General features: G+C 51.2%; 1 protein-coding gene across 1 annotated transcript; it reads right to left on the bottom strand.

Moving 5' to 3' along the window:
- Positions 1 to 14236: 14236 nt before the first annotated feature.
- Positions 14237 to 18606, bottom strand: RTL1 (retrotransposon Gag like 1). The gene has a single exon (XM_053602510.1). The coding sequence runs from the start codon at positions 18552 to 18554 to the stop codon at positions 14487 to 14489; it is 4068 nt and encodes a 1355-aa protein (XP_053458485.1). The 5' UTR covers positions 18555 to 18606; the 3' UTR covers positions 14237 to 14486.
- Between the last annotated feature and the right edge of the window lie 2096 nt (positions 18607 to 20702).

The following is a 20702-nucleotide window of genomic DNA, read 5'->3' as shown; positions in this document are numbered from 1 at the left end:
GACCCAGAACTCAGCTGCGGCCTGTGATAAAGTTCAGATGTCCACAAAGAGGGACCTTATTGATGTTCTAGAGCCTGGACTCAAGTTCCATTATCTGAAAAAGCTCATATGCCCAAAACTGATGAGAAACCTCTAGTTTGTGAGCTTTCCTGGGCAGGGCTGGGTGTGGCCAAGGTTTGATCTAAGATTGGAGAGGGCAGACGGTACTGTGCTGTCTACCTTTGGTCCTGCAGCATTTCTCATTAGCAACACTAGCATGAAAGATGGGTTCAAGTTGCATCAGGAGAGATGTGGTACTCCTGGTAGAAGTATTAGGAAGAACATACCAGCAGTAATCATGGATTGTAGATGGGGAGTCTTTGATGAAGCGTGCCCAAGATTATATAGTCAAGTACCATTTTATGCCTTTTAGTTGTGCTGGACTCATGGCTGACCACACAGCAGCCTTGACCCATGGGGCTGCCAAATTGGCTGGATCCTGGAATGTAACCCAAGCTACTTTCTGCGGCTTAGCTCCTTTCCCAATGGAAGGTGCTAAAAGCCCACTCTTCAGCCCAGCGGGAAGCTGTGACCTTGGAGCTGGTCAGATCTGGTTGCCTCTTTTTAACAATTAAAGTGCATTGGGGATAGAACTGGGACAGGGCCTGGTGATTATGATGGGCATGGAGGCAGCATGAAAGGCAAAGAAAGTCCCCCAAATACATAGGGTTGTGGATACTAATGTCCCAGATGGAAACGTGTTTGGGACTAGAGCCCTACCCTGAGCACTTTGATGGTACCTCATCCTCTAGGAACTCAGTTGACACTGCACCATCTACTAAGCTGAAGAGAGGATGACAGTGGAAGAAATATGGCCAAAAATATTGACTTGCTCAGAAACCATAAGAATGTCATGGGTAGACAGAGTCAAAGTGATGAAAAATGTAGACTTTGGGAGGAGAGAGTGCTGAGAATTCTTTTGAATATGTAAACTCTAAAATCTTCAGACTGAGGTGTTGTGATCTCTGAAGTCAACAGAATGGGGCGGTACTTTTCTCTGAAATCTCCAGATGGGGGAGAATCCAATCTCATCAGCTATGCCATTAAGACACAGCTCAATATGTCCTAGAAAATGACTTATTTTATTAAGCTGAAGTCTGGAGGAAAAGGGAGCAGCTAGCAAGCATTCTTGAAAAACACACCCTAACCATGCCAAAATCATTTGGCGATATTTCCTGGAAATTCATTAGAATTTGGAACTATGCACAGAAGAACTTCTTTTATGAGTAACTGGAACTCGAGACCTGGTTTGGAATGAAGGAGAAATGTCATCATAGAGGACTGCCCCACCCGAGCCCCACCCTCATTTGGCGAGGTTATTTTAGGAGATTTCCAAAAACAAGCAATTATTAGAATCACTTGACGATTTCCTAGACGTCCCCACCACAGATTCTGAAGCCAAATGCAAAACCCAGGGAGCCTAGTTTGTAAAGAAAGAGTGAAACCTGCTCTATAAACTCACTGGCCTCAGGGAGCAAGATGAAATAGCAGAAGGACAGTAAGGGAAACAAGAACAGGATGGAGAGTCAGATCATCAGCAGACCCCTTGACCTAGGACAGGGTAATGATCCCTGGGCAGCCCCTTCTCTTGTGAGCTCTGGTGCAGTGCAGTTCAGCTTTTTGCCTCCAGAGCCTCATATTCTCTTTCTTCCCTATGTCTTTCTCCAGTAGATGTGAGGTCACCTTTCTGTCCTGCTCACTTGGCCTCTGTGGGCCATAGGTGGCAGGCCTCATTTTGGCGGCTAGCCCTGGGGCATGGTGAGCTTCCTGAGTAGCTGCACGTGGCACCACGGAACAGTAGTAGGAAGATAGACAATTAGCAAGAGAGAGGGAGACCATGGCCTTCCTTCTCAGGAGGGTCTGGGCCTCATGTTTGCCTGACACCCCAGCTCAGCTTATAGAAGACTTGGGGACTGGAGGTGCCTTGTGCTGCAATTTTCTTTCAGATGACTGTAATTTTCCTCTCTTAATTTTACTAGTTGCTGACATTTCAGAGCTGGGGCCTGCAAGGAGACGGGCAGGCGTGCACTCTGAAAGCTTTTTCTCAAGCTCCCCTTAAACGGAGGGCTGTTCTCACATGCCTGCCAACTGGCAGGAGGTAGCACTTCTTCTTTTTTTTTTTTTTGAGACAGAGTCTCACCATGTTGCCTTTGGTAGAGAGCCATGGCATCACAGCTCACAGCAACCTCAAACTCTTGGGCTTAAGCAATTCTCTTGCCTCAGCCTCCCAAGTAGCTGGGGCTACAGGTGCCTGCCACAGCACCTGGCTATTTTTTGGTTTTAGTTGTCATTGTTTGGCAGGCCTGGGCTGGGTTCAAACCTGCCAGCTCTAGTGTACGTGCCTGGTGCCCTAGCTAGGAGGTATCGCTTCTAACTGGGACTCCTTACTTTTCAGAAGACACTTTGGACTCTATACCTACCTCTGCACCCAATAATCTTGTAGAGCATTTTATATGGCTGAAGCAGAGTTCAGCCCAGGCCTCGAGGGCCTGCAGGGAAGCCAGTGTAGACAGCAGCAGATGCCCACTGGCAGAGTCTGGGCTCATGGATGGCCTGGGTGGGTGGAGGTGAGTCAGATAGTCTGATAGGCAGGGCAGTGGAGGGCAGGAAAGTGACTGGTCTGGAAAAGTGGGCCAAATTAAAGCCAGGTGCTATTCGATTAATCAGCAAAGAGAGGGAGCCCCTATCTGCACCCCATGGAGACATTGATTAAGTTCATTTGATAGCTGTGGCTTCCCAGACAACCCACAGCCCCATATCTGCTTTCCTGTAGACCACAACCCTCTTTGGGAAGAGCCCTTTGGTTCCCAAATTGCTCTAGGAGGTAGGTTCTTAGTGTCAGCATAGTTCAGCTTGCTAGGCATTAATTGAGCACCTATGGTGTGCTGACACAGTGGGGTGATGCTGTTGTGGGTTATGTGGGCAGCAAGGCAGATACATGGGGTAGGGTGCAGGCTGCACTCTGCAGGGGTGCATGGGGGCCCATGCCTTTCAAGCAGAGGAGGACCAATGCTTGGGCTGGCCAAGGTTGGGGGGTGGGAGCTGGCAGGGTATTTTGGAACATTACCTATATACCTGCACTTTACAAAGCACTTTATCTGTTTGCTTGGTGTTGGCTGATGGTGAAAGGAATGAATGGATGGTGCCTGTCCGTGGTCTGAATGCTGATTAGTATCCCATGTTACAGGTCTAGACCCTAGGCTCAGAGAAGGGCAAAGGCCATTCTGGGGTTTCCTGTTCTGAGATGCAATGTCTGGGGCCCTCAGTACGCAGGAATCAGGGACCACCCTGCTAGGAAGTAAGCCCCTAGTGTACTCCAGACATGACCTCCTAGGACCTGGGCTGGTTAGGGCTTTCCCCGCTTTCGCTTAGAATTGACTGTGACCCCCAAATGGCGAGGCCTTAGGCAAAAGGCCTCTACGCAGCCCTGTACTCAAACCACCAGCAAAAGTGCTGTTTCCAAAGGCTTTCTGCAACTTGGGACTCCTGGTTTCAGGGTTAGTTTCCCCTTTACCCAGCTTCTTGCTCAGGTTTCTGTGTCCATGTTCGCTAGATTAGGCTCAGAGATCTGTGTTGGCTCCTGTTCAGGGAGGTCTTGGCACATAGGGGGCCCTGGCCTGGAGGTGAGTAGATGTGTGTGCCTACTCATGAATGCATGTGTCTGTGTGTGTGGGAGCCTGCATGGCTGTGCCCACATGTGTGTGCATACAGGTAGCTGTGTGTACTTTTATATGCGTGCATGAGAGGATCTGTGTACATGTGAGAGACATATATGGTGGAGAGTGACTGGGAGTGAGAGACAGAGTGGGTTTTTCCCTGACCCCAAATTCCAGAGTGCAGATTCCATATTCGTTTCTCCCTGCCAGACCCACTTCACAGAGTCACCTATGCCCCCTGGCCTCTCCCCACTGTGGCTTTGCCCCTTAGCTCATCTGTGTGTCCAGTTCTGCCACAGAGGGCAGAAGAGTGAGAGACTTGGGCCTCGACTCTAGACCCTTTGCTGTCCCACCCATCTTCTCTCCCACCTCCCCCACTGCCTTTTCTTGGGAAAATAGGCAGAATCATAGCTGGGCCACTGCCATGGTGGGGGCACCTCACCTCCATGAGCTGCCAGCTCCTCTTCACCAGCTCTTCCCGGCCAACTTCTTTCTCATGTGTCCTAGAGTGGGGACTTTTCCCCTACAACCCACACCCAGCTCCTATCCCCTTGCTTGGGGTTCTGACCTGCCCTTATTCAAGGCCCCCTCCCCCCAAGTTTCCAAGGCAGGTTCCAAGAAAATGGATCGAGGAGGGTGCAGGCTGGGTCCTGTGCTCAGCCTGCCCAGCCTCCCAGCTCTCCCAACCTCCCTAGACACCACCTGGGGTATCTGATGCCCTGCAGTGCTGGCCTGGGGAACCTCAGGAACAGATGGGGCCTCCCAGACCTTGGCTGCTGCACCACACTTTTGAAAGGGCCTCGGAGCTGAACGACGACTGTGGCCGCCATGCAATCTACCAGCCACCCAGCCTCCAGGTCAGTTCAGGCATATCCCACCCTCATCATCCAGGTGATGTATCTACCTGAGGTTTCGATTCTAGAGGTGAAATGTTTGTGGTGCATATGTACACTTAGATTTGAAGAGTGTCAAAAATACCAGGCTCCTTCTGAAAAAGGTCTGTTTTGCCTGATAGGTTTGCCAGTGAAATTTGGAGTGGACAAATCAAATGAGCTTATTCTGCTATATATATAGCATTTGTCCCATACGTATCAAGTGATATACTAGAGGCTACATCATTGCGACTCACAGTATGAGGTAGGGATATATGGCTTTCCAAAATTGCTTTATGCAGTCTGCAAGCAAAAATGCTTACACCCGTTCTAGGGCATCCACTCTTCTTCACTGGCAAGGTTCTCAGGCTCAGTAATTGTTTTCCAAGCATCACACACGGTTGATTTTTTGTTAATGCAAGCAAGAAGTGGGGGCAAGGAGTGGGTGGGGGAGTCAAATTGAATGCTGGGCTGGACTGTAGGGGCTCCTCCTTCATGTCCTACCTCAACCCTTGGAGGTTTCCAGGCCCAGCTCCTGGGCCCTGGCTTCCTCTTCCTCCTCATCTTGGGGGCGGGGGTCCATCTCATGCATGTCTGTTACCATGGACTCCATCATCACGGCTCCCATCACCTCCATCTGGCCTTTCATCCTGGGCACAGCATCTCATCTCTGGCCATCCCAGCCTCCATCACTCGCCTCACCTCCATCATCCACGCTTCGGGGATCATTCTGGCCTCCAGGGCTTTGTACATAGTAGGCTTTCATTCATTCGTTTGCACATTCGGTGAAGGTCTACTGTGTGCCAGGCTCTGTGCCAGGCATCGTGTAGATGGACGTTGCCCTTGGGAGTGCACGCCTCAGGGAGACATACACGCTCCGGTGGACACAGGAGAGCCTGGGCCAGGGCTGCCTGGGGACTTGGGTGCAAATGCAAGGGGAGCTGAACCTGGGGGCAAGGGATGGAGATGGGAGTTCGGGTTGGAGGTGCTGGCCCAGTCAGATCAGCCACTTCTTTCTCAACAGTGCACTGATGGCTGAGGCTTCATAGATCATTCCCATGCCCTTGGTGAGATTCTTGCCCTTCCAGGAGCCCTGCTCCCTGGCACTTTGCACCCGGGTCTCCTGGCCAGCCTCCTAGATACCCACTTTGTTGGGTGTCATTGAACTGTTAACTGTACTTTTGTGTTATAAAATGATGTTGGTCGTGGATGGGGGAATTCTTTTGCCTGCTGATTTTAATATCTCATTTTGGCCAAGTGTTGATTTTCAAATATCTGATTTGGAAGTTTTAAGGTCTTGGAGAGCCAGAGTCTAGGACTCTTTAGTGTTTGTGAAGACCCTGTGGATGTTCTAGGGGGAAGAGACATGTATTCAGATGTCTTCAGGGTCATCCCCCTTTACGATTGGAGTATATTCAGTATTAGAGGACCTTGGAGGTCCTCAAAAGATATTCCATGTTTGGTAAGGAAATGCTACTTTTAGCATTTGGATGAATGTAAACTTTCTGGATTGTTTAGTTGCATGTTTTAATTCATTCTGAATCAGGGTTGGGTGGCACATGGATATGCCTGGGGGTCTATTGGATGAGGTGGCCCCCTGGGTCTCCCACCTTCAACCAGGACACCCCAGATTTTCCTCTTATGTGTTCACCAAAGTGAAAGCCACTCTTAGGCTCATGACACTCTAACCCCTCTTCCACCCATGGCACATTGAGCCCCTCCCTCAATGATGTGTCACACTGAGCCCCTCCTCCTATGTGTCACACTGAGCCCTAAGCCCTTCATGTCCTATGTGTCACACGAAGTCCTTCCCTTCTTTGTCCTACAGAGCCCCTCTTACTCCTATGGTCCATTTTGAGCCTCTTCCCCTCCTGTGTCACACTGAGCCTCTTCCCCTCCTGTGTCACACGGAGTCCCCCTCCTGTGTCACACTGAGCCTCTTCCCCTCCTGTGTCACATGGAGCCCCCCTCCTGTGTCACACTGAGCCCTCTTCTCTCTGGTGTCACACTAAGCACCTCTTTCGTTTTCATGTTATGCTGAATCCTTTCCCCTCTTGTGTCCCACTGAGCCCCCCTTCTGTTTCCCACTGAGTCCTTCCCCTTTTGTGTCTTAGAGTCCCCTCTCCTATGTGTCACACTGAGCCCCTAAACACACATTTGTTACATGGAATGCTTTCCTTAGCCAGAGGACACACAGAGGATCTCTTTACTGTGTCACACTGAGATTCTCATCCTCTCTAATGTCTTTGTGACTCGCTTCTTTCCCCAAGAGTACCTAATGTGTCACATAGAGCCACTCTTCTTACCTACCTATCACACATAGTGCCCCTTCTACCTGTGTGTCACACCAAATCCTTGCATGTGTTACATACATGGAGCCCTCTCCCCACCATGTAACAATGAGCCCTTCCCCCTCCAGTCACATGTCACCCAGACCCCTTCCATTCAAATGTGTCATTCAAGAGCCTCTACCCATGTGTCAAACCAACTCCTTTCTCTTTGCTCCAAGTCCCTCTCCTCCCATTTATCACAGAGAGACCCTCTTCCTACCCAGGAGTTATGTTGATCTCCTTTCCCCCTTAGGTGACATGGAGCATCTCCTTACACCCTTATGTCACGCTGAACCTCTTTCATGTATCACATGTAACTCCTCCATTCATGAGTCACAAGGACATCCTCACCTATTGTGTCACTAAAGTCCCTGCTAATGTCACTCTAAATAGCCTTTCCCTATGCATCTGTCACTCTGAGTCCTTCCCCACTTATTTGGTACACAGAATCCCTCCCCTGTCATGTTTCATTTCCATCAATGTTTCACACTGAGCCCCCGATATGTTACACATATGCTTTACCCCCATGCATGTATTACACTGAAGATCATGTGTCCCATGGACCCTGTCCACCTGTGTACCACACAGAGCCCTTTCCACACCCATGTCCCTTGCACAAAATCCAACATCCTACTCGTGTGTCACACAGAGCTTCTCACTCCTGTGTCATACTGTGTCCTTGCCCCATTTTTGTGTCACTTGGGAATTCCCTTCCACCCCTGTTTCATAACATGCCTTCCCTCATTCACCTGTCACACTGAGTTATCTAATCCTGTGCCGTATTGATCATTCCTCCATTCACATGTCACTTGGAACCCCTCCCTTTTCACATGTGTCACACTGAGCCCTCTTCCATCTATGTGTCTTACGGAGTCCCTCTCATTGTCTCACTGAGTTCCATCCCCACCCATGTGTCACTTTGAAGCCCTCTTCCACTCGTGTCACATGGAGTATCTCTACTCCTAATCCGTGTGTCACGCTCTGACCCTCACCCACTTGTGACTTGAAGTCCCTGCCCAACCATGTATCACACTGAGCTCTTGCCCACTGATTTTAAACACTGAGCCCCTCTCATGTGTTACACTGAGCCCTTCCTCCACTCATGTGTCATACCTAGCACCCCATTTGGGTGTCATGCTGAGTCCTCCCTTCACATATATGTCACACAGATTCTCCCTCATATCTCATACTGAGCTCCTCCCACACTCATGTCACATGGAGCTCCTTCCCTACCTATCTGTGTCTCAAGGAGTTCCTCCTATGCATACCATGTGTCTCATAGAGCTTCTTCATATCCATGTGTCTCATAGAGCTCCTCCCCCACACCCATGTGTCTCATAGTTTCTCCCCCACTCATAGGGTTCCTCACCACTCATGGAGCTCCTCCCACACTCATGGAGCTCCTCCCACATGCATGTATCTTGTGTCTGACAGAGCTCCTCCACCCATGTGTCTCATGAAGCTCCTCCCACACCTGTGAGTCATTTGGAGCCTCTACCACCTCCCATGGTTATACCTTGTCACACTCTCCACCCACAATTCATGTTGACACTTTTCTAACTTAGTGCTACTTGGAGCTTCTCACCACTCCTGTTTCATGCCCAGCCCCTCATCATGCATTGCATTGAGCTGTCCTCTTTTTGTGTCACATGAAGCACCTCCTTTTACCCATGTATCATATATCAAGCTACTCCCCAGCTTGTGTATGACACTGGATCCCCACCTATTTGTCACACCAAACCCCTCCTGTATTCCTGGGTCACATGGAGCCCTTCCCTCATGTCACTGAGCCCCTCCCCAATGCTGAGTCCTTTCCCCACCCCTATACCCTCCATTCTCCCACCCCTATTTCTCCTTAAGGCCTTAATGCTATACCTAGGTTTTCCTCCATCTGCTCTTTCAGGGAATTTTATATTATTGAGTCATTTATTCTCAAATATTGTTTGACCAAAGCATATTGGTGGTGTGGATGATTGGGGAGTGTAAGGTGAGACTGGCAGAGGGGCAAAGGCAGATGTGTTGCTTGAGAAAGATGCGAAAAAACAAAGGAAGTTCTTTTTTGCACAGTTTTATTGAGATATAATCCATATACACACAGTTCATCCGTTAAAGTGCTCAATTCAATGATTTTTAGTTTATTCACAGATATGTACAGACAATTTTAGAACATTGTTATCACCCCCCAAGAAACCCCATAGCATTTAGCTGTCATCCTCATTCTACGTGCCACTGTAGCCCTAAGCAACTCAAAATCTACTTTCTTTCTCTTGGAAACTCTTTAAGTTCCTACAGGACTCTCTGAGTCCTCCCTTGGTTCTCAGAGGTGCCTGCAGCAGATGGTGCTTCCTGGGCTGGCTGTCCCTTGCTGTCACTGCTCTAACCACTAGCAGCAGATATCCCACCTGCCATCTAAGCGCTTGCACTGCATTTCTGGGAGGAGGGTTGCGGCCGTAGTCAGTAGTTGGGGGGTGGGAACGGCTTCATACAGGAGTTGATGGCACAGTTATTCAGCTCCTATATGATGCCTTTCTTCATCCCCTTCAACCACACGCAGCCTCCGGACCCTCCTCTGCATCCTTGGCTGCACGGGGATGTGTCCTCATGCTTGCTGCTGCCCCGCCAGCCTCTTCCTGGCATGCTCTATGTGCTCTTCTCTCTCTTTTCCACAACTCTCTGAGTTCCTGGAGGGGAGAGCCTGGAACTGGGCCATCTCTGAGGGTCCCTCCTTGGTAGGGGAGGCTATGCCCCTAGTGGGACACTCCCCAGTGCTGGGTTCAGGGTCACCCTCTGCCTTGGCAGGCAAGGCAGTCAGGCCACAGGTGTCATCTGGCCTACCCTGGAGTTTTTCCCACCAAGGGGCTGGGGCCATACCTCTCTGAGGGGACATGGCTCACAGGCCAGACATACCGATGGTAGAGAGATGGTGCTCTTTGGTCCCAGGACAGAGGGGGCAGGGCTTGAACAGAGCAGGGATGACCCTTCCCAGTGCCCCAGGAGGAGGGTCTCCTTGAGGGGTCTCTGCCTCTATTCAGGATTTTTTCATGACCAGGAGGCTGAGGCCCCTCGTAGGCGGCTTCTTACTCTCTCCTTAAACCCATTCTGGAGACATTTCCCATCTTCCTAAGGGTTTCTAATTCTGTGTCTCCTGGAAGCTGTCACCAGGCATCCCATCCTTCTCATGCTAGCCCTGCCCAAACTGGGGACCTGAGGGCATGATAACAGCTGGCATAGAGATGGCCCCTGGGCCATGGATCTCTGTCTTTTGCACCCCTATTAACTCAGGTCCCATGCATGACATGGCAGAGGTGACTTGTGCCAAACCCTTGTGATACTTGTGTGATTAACCCTTTTAGCAAGCCACGACAGCCAGCCCAGGCACATGCATCAGTGTGGCAGGGCCAGGAGGAGCCTTGTCCTTAGCATGAAGACATCAGAAACAACAAGGGGGAGAGTCAGCTCTCTCTCCTCTTCATCCATTCCTCCAGACACTCTCTCTCTCCCTAACTTTTCACCTTATACCTTTCATGGAGCATGCTTACTTTTGTTTAGCTCAAGAAAGTGGACAGGAGTCCGGATGAGAGTTATTGTTTGGGTTCGAGATCACCTTGATGGGCTTGGTGTGTGACAAGAGTACCTGTTGGCCCAGCAACAGGGCTCTGGGTGCTGGGTGGTCTTTGAGGGTGGAGGTGCTGCTCTCTGTCTGTTATCTTTTTATTTCTCACTTTGGTAGCAGACTGGCCACCCAGGTAGGTGGAGAGGTGCCCTCATGCCTCTTCTCTGGCCAGATTGTTAGAAGCCAGCAAAGCTCTTAGCACAGGAGTCTCCGTCAGGGCCAATCAGACCCTCAGCCACCTGCAAGAGGGATGAGCAAATCTGGACCTGAGTGGTGAGTAGCCCCCAGCTGCCTGGGGAGTGTGTGCTGTTCCAGAAACAGGCCCAGAGGGCACCACGGCTGGAGTATGGGTGTCTTGTAGAGGGTTGGGAGGGGGAGGAGAAGTGGGAGGGAGATTGATGAATAGTTCTCACCAGGGGGAGAGAAAGCTTGCTGACTTTGGGGTGGGTGGGGGAAGGTGGGAAATGGGTGAACCTGGTCATGGCCAGTGTGGGTATGTATGCTAGGGAGCACCCAGGCTGGGCAGATTACTCAAGATGTTTGTTCAGAGTAATCAAGATGCTTGTTTTGAGTTTTCACCTTTTCCTGTGTTGGCCATGATGCCATACCCAGCTTGTCATTTATTGCTAACCTTTCTTTCCCCATCTCCCCCAGGAGAATAAAGGTTTGTATTGTGTTTTTAAAACTCTTCATCAGCAATTTTTTTCTGGTCCTAGGGGCTGACCTCTTTCCCTGTAAATAGGGTGAAGCCCGAGATCCAGTGAGGATACCATTGCTGCTGCAGGAGGCAGTGGCCACTGCTCTGCTGGCAGGCCCCACTGGTCAATACATGTGTGCGTATGTATGTGTGTGTGCACTGTAGATAAACATGCTCACCTTAGTGTGTGTCTGGATTCCCCCCATGCAGGGCAGGGCTGATTGGTAGTAAATTTTCTGTTTAGCTTTAGCCTATAAGGTCATCCTATTTGCCTCTTTACCTTCGATGGCTCAGCAAAAAAGGATGGCAGTCCTCGAAAGTCCTGGGTTGTAGCGACACAGAGGTTGTTCATCCATACCACATCTACTCAGGGGGAGCCACTACCAAGCAGGAACAGAGGTCTGCCCTTAATGCCCTGCCTTGGGGCCCCCAGGGGCAGTGTCCAGGTGACATAATCAAGAGCATTTTTATTACATCCAGGCTCAAACCCAGGGTTGCTCATTTGAGGCAATTTCAGAGCCTCAAGAAGAATGTCATCTGGGAACAAAAGGAATTTTAGGGCCCTTGGAGATTGTATCTTGTTATTCTGGAAACTCCTTATTTGATAATAGGAAGATGGACATTGACGTAGGGGTCACACAGCTGTGACCAGGTCACTAAGGGGAACCCTGGGGTTCTTGAAGTGCTGGCCTGACCTTGATCTTGTGGCTGCTGTCACAGTCATTGCTGGGTGAACAGATAGAAAGACATGGGAGGCGAACTGGGGTGAGACTGGGGTGAGAAGGCAGTTCACTGGGTAAGTGAACTGGGGTGAGAAGGCAAAGACCACAGGGGAGGGGCTATAGTCCTGGCTCTGTTCCCAACTTCTCTTCAGCCCTTTCTGACTTTGACTTCTCAAGTTATCTTGAATAGGGTGATATAGGAAGTCCACAGATGGCCAGTGGAGGATGGGAACTCTGTGTATAAGCTTGCCCAGCACTTCGTCCATAACTCATAGCAGCCCTGATGGGTATGAATGATAGATGAGGAAACTGAGGCTGGGAAGGGTCTTCCTGCAGCCAGTTAGCAGGATGGGGCCGTCTGTAACATCCTTAGAAGGCAGGAAGAAGCCCAGAGGTGCTGGACCCAAGCCCCTGCCTTTGAACCCGGGATCCTGACCATGATCTCTGGGTGCTGCCAGCAGGGGTAGAGTCCTTGGACAAGTGGGTAGTGGCAACGTCCAGGTTCCTCTGAGGACTGTGGGGCATCTTGAGCCTGGTTTGGGGCTAAGGAGGGCATGAAGAGCACGTAGCCTTGGGCTCCTATGGGGCGTGTCTCTGGGTAGGCATCCCTACTCTGTGCCCAATGGTCCCAAGTGTTAGTAGGAGGGTGGAGCAGGAAGCTGTCTGGGTGCTCCCTTTCATGTGAGAGGTAAGATAAGGACCACCTGGGAGGGGTGGTGTTGGGAGGGAGATGGGGGTCTCTCCTGTCCAGGGTAGTCAGGCCTTTGCAGACCCTGACCTTTGAACCTGAGATCTTTTGGATGGTCTCACAAGGGGCAGATTTCCAGTAGGCCAGAGAGGGAAGGTCTGGGTTTCCCCTGGTATGTGAAGGCCCATATATATGGAGGCTCAGTATTGAGTCCCCTCAGCTGAATTTTATGGTCATGCCCAGAGCCATCCACCTTCTACCTCTTTGCAGAGTTCCCATGTGTGGAGGGATAGAGGGGCCAGTGTGTGCTGATTGTGGAATACTGGAAGCCAGAATGAGTGAGTATGGCCTTCCCTTGGGCACTCCTCCCTCCCCAGGACCATGTACCCTCAGGAAAGCCATTTTGCCATTTTGGGGACAGTACGACCCTTTGAGGTGGGGCTCAGGTTTTTTCCACTGGGAGTGGGTGATATGGAATGCTGGACACTGTCTAGACAGGGGGTAGGAACCACATCTGCCCACCCCTCACTTCTCAGGTGACAAGAAGGCCCAGGCCAGAGTGGGATTCCTATTTCTGGGCTCGCTTTTCTGGAACCCTCAGGAAGAGGCAGCTACCAGTACCCTACCCCACCCCAGGTAGTCAGAAGAACCTCCTTTCTCCTTTAAATGAGTCTGTGGGGAATGGCATGGCTGTCAGACTGAGAGGGGGCCTTCCCAAGGCAGAAAGAAGGACCAGAGTACTGAAGAGGATCCTCTGAGAAGGAAGGCAAGAGGTGTGCTCGTCCCCTCTTCCTGGCCCACCCCTCATAGTGCTTGGCTCCCCTATCGTCCCCCCACCCAGCCCCACCTTTTGGAACAAACCACAAAGTAAGATAATCTTTTATTTTGCTTTATTTTGGGGTGGAAAATTGTTAGGGTGTGAGAAAGTCCATGGGAGGGAAAAAGCATCTCTTTACTATGTGAAGCGTTGGCTGGGTTGGAGCCCTCTTGGTGACTTCCCAAAGTCAGTTCTCTTGGGCCCTCCCTTATAGCCTCTGGGCCCCTGCACATCCACAGTCAATGTTGGGAGGTGAGGGGCCCCACTAGATGCAGGTGCCACCTCCCATGTCCTCTGAGTCTTGGGAGCCATCAGAATGAGCTGGTCTGGTAAGTGGTGCTAGTACATCGAACGCTCTGTGGAGTGGCTTTGTCCAGGTGAGACCAGAACTCAGGGACAGATGAAGTCAGTGTCCACAGAGCTGGACCAGATGGAGTGGGAGGGCTTGCTTGCGAGTGGGGAGGGCTGAGGGAGGCCCCACAGACGTGGGGGTGGGTGGGGGCTGGGGGCTGGAGACCCCACAAGACGTGGGGGTGGGTGGCGTCTGGGCCCAGGGGAGCCAGGAGCACCAGCGCTGGAGGTAGAAGAAGTCAGTGGAGCACCCGAGGTCAGTGTCCCAGGATGGTACAGGGGGCTGCACCCCATTCCAGGGAGGGGGGTCCCTGGCACCTGCTTGCTTGGCTGCTTCTGCTGTGGCTGCTTCTTCATCTGGCCTTGGGTCATGGGGTCATTTCCTGCTCGTCACTGCTTTCTCCTCTCATTGATGTCACTCCTGGTTTTGGACCTGGGACCTGGAGAATTAAGACGGGATTGTGTAGCCCTGAGCTGGCTCTGGGTCTCTGATGACTGGATTGTCCATTAGTTAGCACAGATTAGCACAGATGATGTTGCTGGTTGATGAATTGAAGAAATTTTGCCCTTCACAAGTGGGTTCCCCTTGGGTCAGGAGTGGCAGGACTGGGGGTGCAAAGTCTGAGCGAAGCAGGCTGAGGCACAGGAATGCTGGGGGTCAGAGAAGGAGGGACCTCCTGGCTGGAGAGGAGGAGGCATTTTCAGTCAAGGTCAGTGTCTTCAGCATCTTCGTCCTGGTGGGGCAGCTCTTCCAGCTGTGCCTCTTCCCTGGGCTGGGCCAGTGGCAGGGCCTGTGAGCAGATCACGGTCAGGAAGCGCCTCAGGGCCCTGGCGGCCTGCTCCCGGCTGAGCAGGTGCAGCTGGCCATCAGCACTGCGAATGTAAAGTAGGCGATTGTTGAGGAAGTCGAGAACTTCAGGGTCCATTAGGTGGCGTGGGCGGAATGGAAGGGCGACAGCATTGTCGCTTGACAGGGCCTCCTGCACGTCGTTGTCCTGCTCGTCCTGCGAGGTGTCTTGCAGGCCGTCATGCAGGCCACACTGACGGTAACGTTGCAGGTCGTCTTGCAGGGCTTCTCGCAAGACGACATCCTCATCACCAACGACGTGCAGCTCCAAGTACCTGTTCTCACGTGGGGCAGCATGGCTGCCTGCTCGGGGGGTGACTCTAACACCGAAGAACTCACACAGCGTCAGCCAGAACCCTGTGGTGAATTGCAGGCCTCGAGCTGTTGGGGAACTAAGTGCGTTTCGCTGCCAGCGGTCAGGGCCTAGGAATAGCTCTGCCAGCTCCCGGGCAGGGATGCTGTTCACGCCCACAAGAGGGGGCATCTGGGTGAGCAACTGAGCTATGGCTGTTGTGATGCTGCTACCCGAGAGGAGGGATGAATCCAGGATGAGTCGCAGGGAGCGCCGTGGTTGGGGCTGAGCCACCTGCATGGTGGGGGCTCGTGGCAGGGAGAGGCACTGCCGTGCTCTCAGCAACACGAGAAGGGCTGCCAGCGCTAGCACATTCTTCCAGTATAGGAGGCCCCGGAAGAAGTGCAGGATGACTGCTCTGATCTGGGCCATGCTGAAGTGGGCAAGAATGCTGTTGAGTATTTGGTCGATGGGTATCATAGCCAGTAGTTCCTGCACAAGGCTCTGCTCATCTGGCTCATCCTGGTCCTCATTCTCTTCTTCCCCGTATTCTGTTGACTGGTCCCCAGGGGATCCCCTCATGGCCAAGAGTAGGTGTGGTCTAGTGTTCCTCCGAAAAGCTCTCTGCCCGCGGTTTCTTCCTGGTGGCAGAGGTCGGCCGCCATCCTGTTCTGGCAGCTCCATGACGTCAAAGTTGAAGTGCGAGAAGAAGAAGACCCAATGCCCCGGGAGAAGTACGGTGAGCCTGTCATTATTCAGAGAGGCTAGATCCTCCGTGTTGAGAAGGATCATGATGGGCTCCTCGGTGTTCTCCAGGTAGCGGCACCACACCATGAAGGCAGCCCGTATTGGAAGAATCTTCATCTCCACTTGAGAGTATTCGACCTCAATTGGGGAGAAGCTTCGGGAGTAGAAAGCACAGGAGACTCTCTTGCCAGTCTGGTCATCTATTTGAATTAGGGAGGTGTACAGAGCCGTTCCAGTGATACCTATTTCCAAGTAGAATGGGTTCTGGGGCTTGGGGTGACAGAGAAGGGGTGCCTTGCGGAAAGCCCGCTTCAGGCACTCGAAGGCCTCCTGCTCCTCGTCTCCCCAGTGGAACTGCTGGGTGCTCAGCACCTGCCTCACCAGGGGCTCTGCGATGATAGCGAAACGTTCAACGAAGTGCCGGTAGGGGAGGACGAGCTCCATGAGGTTTTGCAGGGTCTTCTTGGAGCCAGGGATGGGGTATGCCGTTATGACATCCATGATGCTCTTGTTCATTTTCACCCCTTTGGGGGTTATGACGAACCCCAGGAATTCCGCGGTCTGCCGGTGGAACTGGCTCTTGTCCAGGGAGCAGTAGATGCGGTGATGCCGAAAGCGGACCAGGACCTGGCGGACATGTTGCAGGTGTTCCTCCTGAGACATTGAGTAGATCAGGACTTCCTGAGCATAGGAGATCACACAGAAACCTAGAATGTCCTTGAGGACAAAGTGAATCACGTTCTGGGGGATTATAGGGTCTGGAGATAGGGCAAAGGGCTGGTAACTCTTCATATCTTGAAGCTCCAAACCAAATGCTGCTTTCCATACATCTTCTGTTCCATGTATGTTCATGCTTTCCTCCACAATGGTCCCTCGCAGTACCAGTTTTGTGAACCATGTAGCTCCGTGTAACTGGTCAAATAGTTCTGGAATCATTTGTATGTAGTCCTGTTTGTCAGTCAGCATGTCTTGCAGATCCCAGCATTCTTCCTGTGGTTTGGCTCTTTCTTGCACCCTGGCACGCACAGGTTCCCAAGGTGCAGTAGAGGAACATTCGTAAAAGGTCTCGCTGTGATCACTGTCTCCAGCCTGCTGAAGCTCAGAGGGCTCTGATTCAGAAAGATCATCGGATCCGTCTGAGCTTGGCTGGTCGGAAGTCTCATCATCTGCTTCCTTCGGGTTAAACACGTCGGCCAGGTCTGAATATGGGTGTGGCAGTCCGGGCAGCAGGCTCATGCCGTGTCTCTCTAGGGCAATGCATGGGGGCGGCGGGCGGAAGCAGTTCTTCAGGCAGTAGGGAGAGTGGAAGGTGCAGCGGCCTTTGATCCAGTCAACTTCAGGGGCGTGGACTCGGAGCCAGCGGATGCCTAGGACCACGGAGAAGTTAGGTGAAGGTACGATGTCAAATTCGATGGACTCTTGGTGGTTCTGGTGAATGCACACCAGGGGCTCGGTGTAGAGCCAGACAGGCTCATCACCTATCAGGGAGCCATCCACAGTCTGGATTGACTGTGGGTAAGGCTTCTCATAAAGTTCGACATAGTGCTCTTGGGCAAACTTCTCATCCATGAAGTTGCCATCTGCTCCTGAATCAACCAGGGCCTGGACTGCTACACTGTGGTAGGGGTTCACCCTCACCATGAGCAGCAGGAAGAGATGGGCTCGATTGATGCCTGGGTGGACTTCGCTGGGCAGCCAGCTGCTGACCATCCACCTCTCTGGAGCAGGTGAGTCAATCCAGGTCAGGTTCCGTGGGCGGGCCTCAGGGGGCAGCCTAAGCATTGCTCTTCTCTCTGCCACTTTTTCTTCTATTTGCAGGACGAGCACAGTCAGACTCTCCAGGGAATCTGGCTGAGGGACCCGAAATAGATAATGCCTGATCTCCTCATTGAGCCCTTGACAGAGATGTGCTTGCAGGACTTCGTCTGGCCAGCGCAGGGTGGGTACCAGGCTCTGAAACTCATTGATGTACTCAGTGGCAGAGCGATTCCCCTGCCTGATATTTAACATGGCCTCTTCTGCCACACGCAGAGTCTGCCGGTATTCGAACACCTCTGACATGGCCTCCAGAAAGGCTGGGAAGTCTCCCATCAGGGGGCTGTTTTTCTGTAGCAGTGCTTTAGCCCATTCTAAGGCCAAGCCAGACAGGTGGCTGATGACATACCCAACTCTCAGGTGGTCACTATAGAACATTCTCGGGTAGCTTTGTAAGGTCAGCTGGCAGAGCACGATAAACTCATGGAATTCTCTGCGATCGCCAGAGAAATTTTTGGGTGCAGGAAGTCGGCCTGCATTGATCCCTCTCACCAAGATCTCTTCTGCCACCCTTTGTTGCTCTTTGAGGTCTTGCATGCGGAAGTACAGGGAGATGATGGACCTCATCGTGGCCATGACTTCCGTGGTAGGGGACTCGGTTTGGCTGTGCTCTTCTTCAGGATTCTCCTCTCTTCTCGATTTGTTCAGGTCAGTGTTAGCTTCTTGTACCTGCTGGGCTCCAGATGGGTTTACTGACGCTTCTTTCATCTTATCATATGCTTCACTTAGTGGATCCTCCACTGCCTGGTGTGAACCATTGCATGACTCCTCCATGTCTTGGAGTAGGTCATTGGGTGGATCCTCTATTTCCCTATGTGGGCCACTGGATGGCTCCTCCATGTCTTGGAGTAGATCAGTGGGCAGCTCTTCCTCTTCCTGCACTGAGCCACTGGGCGGCTCCTCTCTTTCCTGGGCCGGGTGCCTGGCTGGCCCCGCTGCTTCCTGCACTCCACTGCCAGATGTCTCCACGGTGGTGTTGGATGAGCCCTCGGAGGACTCCATTTGTTTTGATGATGGATTCTTATGCTCCATCATCGTCTCAAATGAGTCTTCAGAGGGTTCTATCATTTCGTCGGATGGAAAGGAGTGTTTTCTGAAGATTGGCAAGGTTGTGATGCGTCCAGTCAGCAACTGGGACGGTGGTGATCAGAACCTGGTGGTAGTGGGAGGTGACAGGGAGTAAAGGTGAAAGTTTAGGGTCTGAAGAGATGTCAGGGTCAAGTTCTCAAGGAACTCAAATCAGATGCCCAGCTAACTAGAACAGAGGAAAACCTTTTTGTGTCTAAACCAGCCTCCTCAGCTGGACACTCGGGGTGCCCCCAGGGAGAGAATATCTTTTCACCTAGACATGACTCCCAGGCTTAGCCTGTCTGCTTGGCCTGTCTACTCTCTCTATGATGTGAGAAATTCACAGCCCATAAATTTTGTGGAGTGACCATCCCAGAGCGGCCTCTGTGGCAGCAGGCACCTGGCAGGGGAGCGCATGCTACCCCATTTTACCCTGGCACTCGTGGCTGCTTAATTGTCCTTCCCTGCTTTGGTCACTTAAAAATCACGGAGGTCACATCCCAGCATCATCCAAAGCCACCCCTGGCAGGCTTGGTACCCTGGAGCCAGCCAAGCCTCTGTGGTTGAGGAGGCGGGAATCTCCAGCAAACATGCCCACTGTTTCAGAAGGTCAGTGGAAGAGGAGAAATTGGACATGTGGCCACTATCCTGTCAGTTGCGTCAGCAGCTCCAAATAGCTCTCATTTCCTTCCCCAGGTTTAATACTGAGATTTCAGGGGTGTGTGTAGAGGTCTGAGTCTGGTATTGAGTTTTTAGTTTTTTTCATAAAGTTTATAAAATGCTTACTATGTGCCAAATACTTGCACATTTGTTACTTGATTCCAACTCAGACTTTTTGTGGATTTCTTTCTCAATTTGATAACCTTCCAATGACTGCTGTGTTCTCCCTCGCTCCATGCTATTGAGGAGATGATCTTCAGTGAACCTCCTGCTCCTCCTAAAACCTCCACTATTCCTGGATTGCCCTCTTTGTGAAGCTTCTGGAACTTCACACCTCTCTCTGGCCTCAATTCTAGCAGTGCAAATGGATTTACCTGCCTCTGCAATCTTGCCTTCCTAAGACTTCTTTGCTATTCAAATGGGACTGGTCTCTCTTTTTTTTTTTTTTTTGGTAGAGACAGTCTCACTTTATGGCTCTTGGTAGAGTGCCGTGGCATCACACAGCTCACAGCAACCTCCAACTCCTGGGCTTAAGCGATTCTCTTGCCTCAGCCTCCCAAGTAGCTGGGACTACAGGCGCCTGCCACAACGCCCGGCTATTTTTTGGTTGCAGTTTGGCCGGGGCCGGGTTTGAACCCACCACCCTCGGTATATGGGGCCGGCGCCTTACCGACTGAGCCACAGGCGCCACCCGGGGACTGGTCTCTTTATTCTAGCAAATATCCCTTCTTTCTGACCGGGGTTGCTTCCCCCACAACACAGAGATGTCTCTAGTAGAGTTGGAACATTGAATGGGGGTTGGGGTGAGAGGAGGGCATGAGATATCTTTGAAATCTGATTGTCCTGGATTGGATTTTTGAAAACCTAGTGATGGATGGTTTTAGTCGACTGAGACTGAATTTAAAGAAATAGCTTCAATGGAGTTATTTGCACATTGCAGAAAGCTGGGGGAGAGCAAACTGAGCTTTAATTATCATTAGATCAGTTGTGTAGTTACTGGTCTTTATAAATTTAACACCTCTTTTGTTACTTCTTAGTTTTCTTCTTAGCCTGGGCTGCTCTATGAAAAAAACATGCATTCCCTCCTTCTCCTCATTGGCTAAAATCCAAACTTTCCAATAGGATACAAAATTCGGATCTGCTGTTTCTCAAAATTAAGCACACCCTTGTTAGCGTGACACTTAAATTTGATCGCCACAGTCCCTCTGATTAAAGCCTTTCACTGTTTATTTACTGTCTGCAGTATTAAATCCAAACTTTTTAGCATAAACATCTGACATGTAAACTCGCTAAAACCATTCTCTGGCTAAAATATAATGGCTTTAGCATAATTTAAAACTCTTATTTTGTCATTCCTCGAGGTAGAGGAATAATTTTAGAATGGTATACAAATTAGGTAAAATTATCATCATCATCATCATCATCATAGCAACATATCCATAGCACATGCATAAATTAACTGATTTCTTCTTCATAAAAGTCCTCTAG

The sequence above is a fragment of the Nycticebus coucang genome, chromosome 9 (assembly GCF_027406575.1).
Source record: "Nycticebus coucang isolate mNycCou1 chromosome 9, mNycCou1.pri, whole genome shotgun sequence".
Taxonomy (NCBI): Eukaryota; Metazoa; Chordata; class Mammalia; order Primates; family Lorisidae; genus Nycticebus; species Nycticebus coucang.
This window is presented reverse-complemented; position numbering and strand designations above follow the sequence as displayed.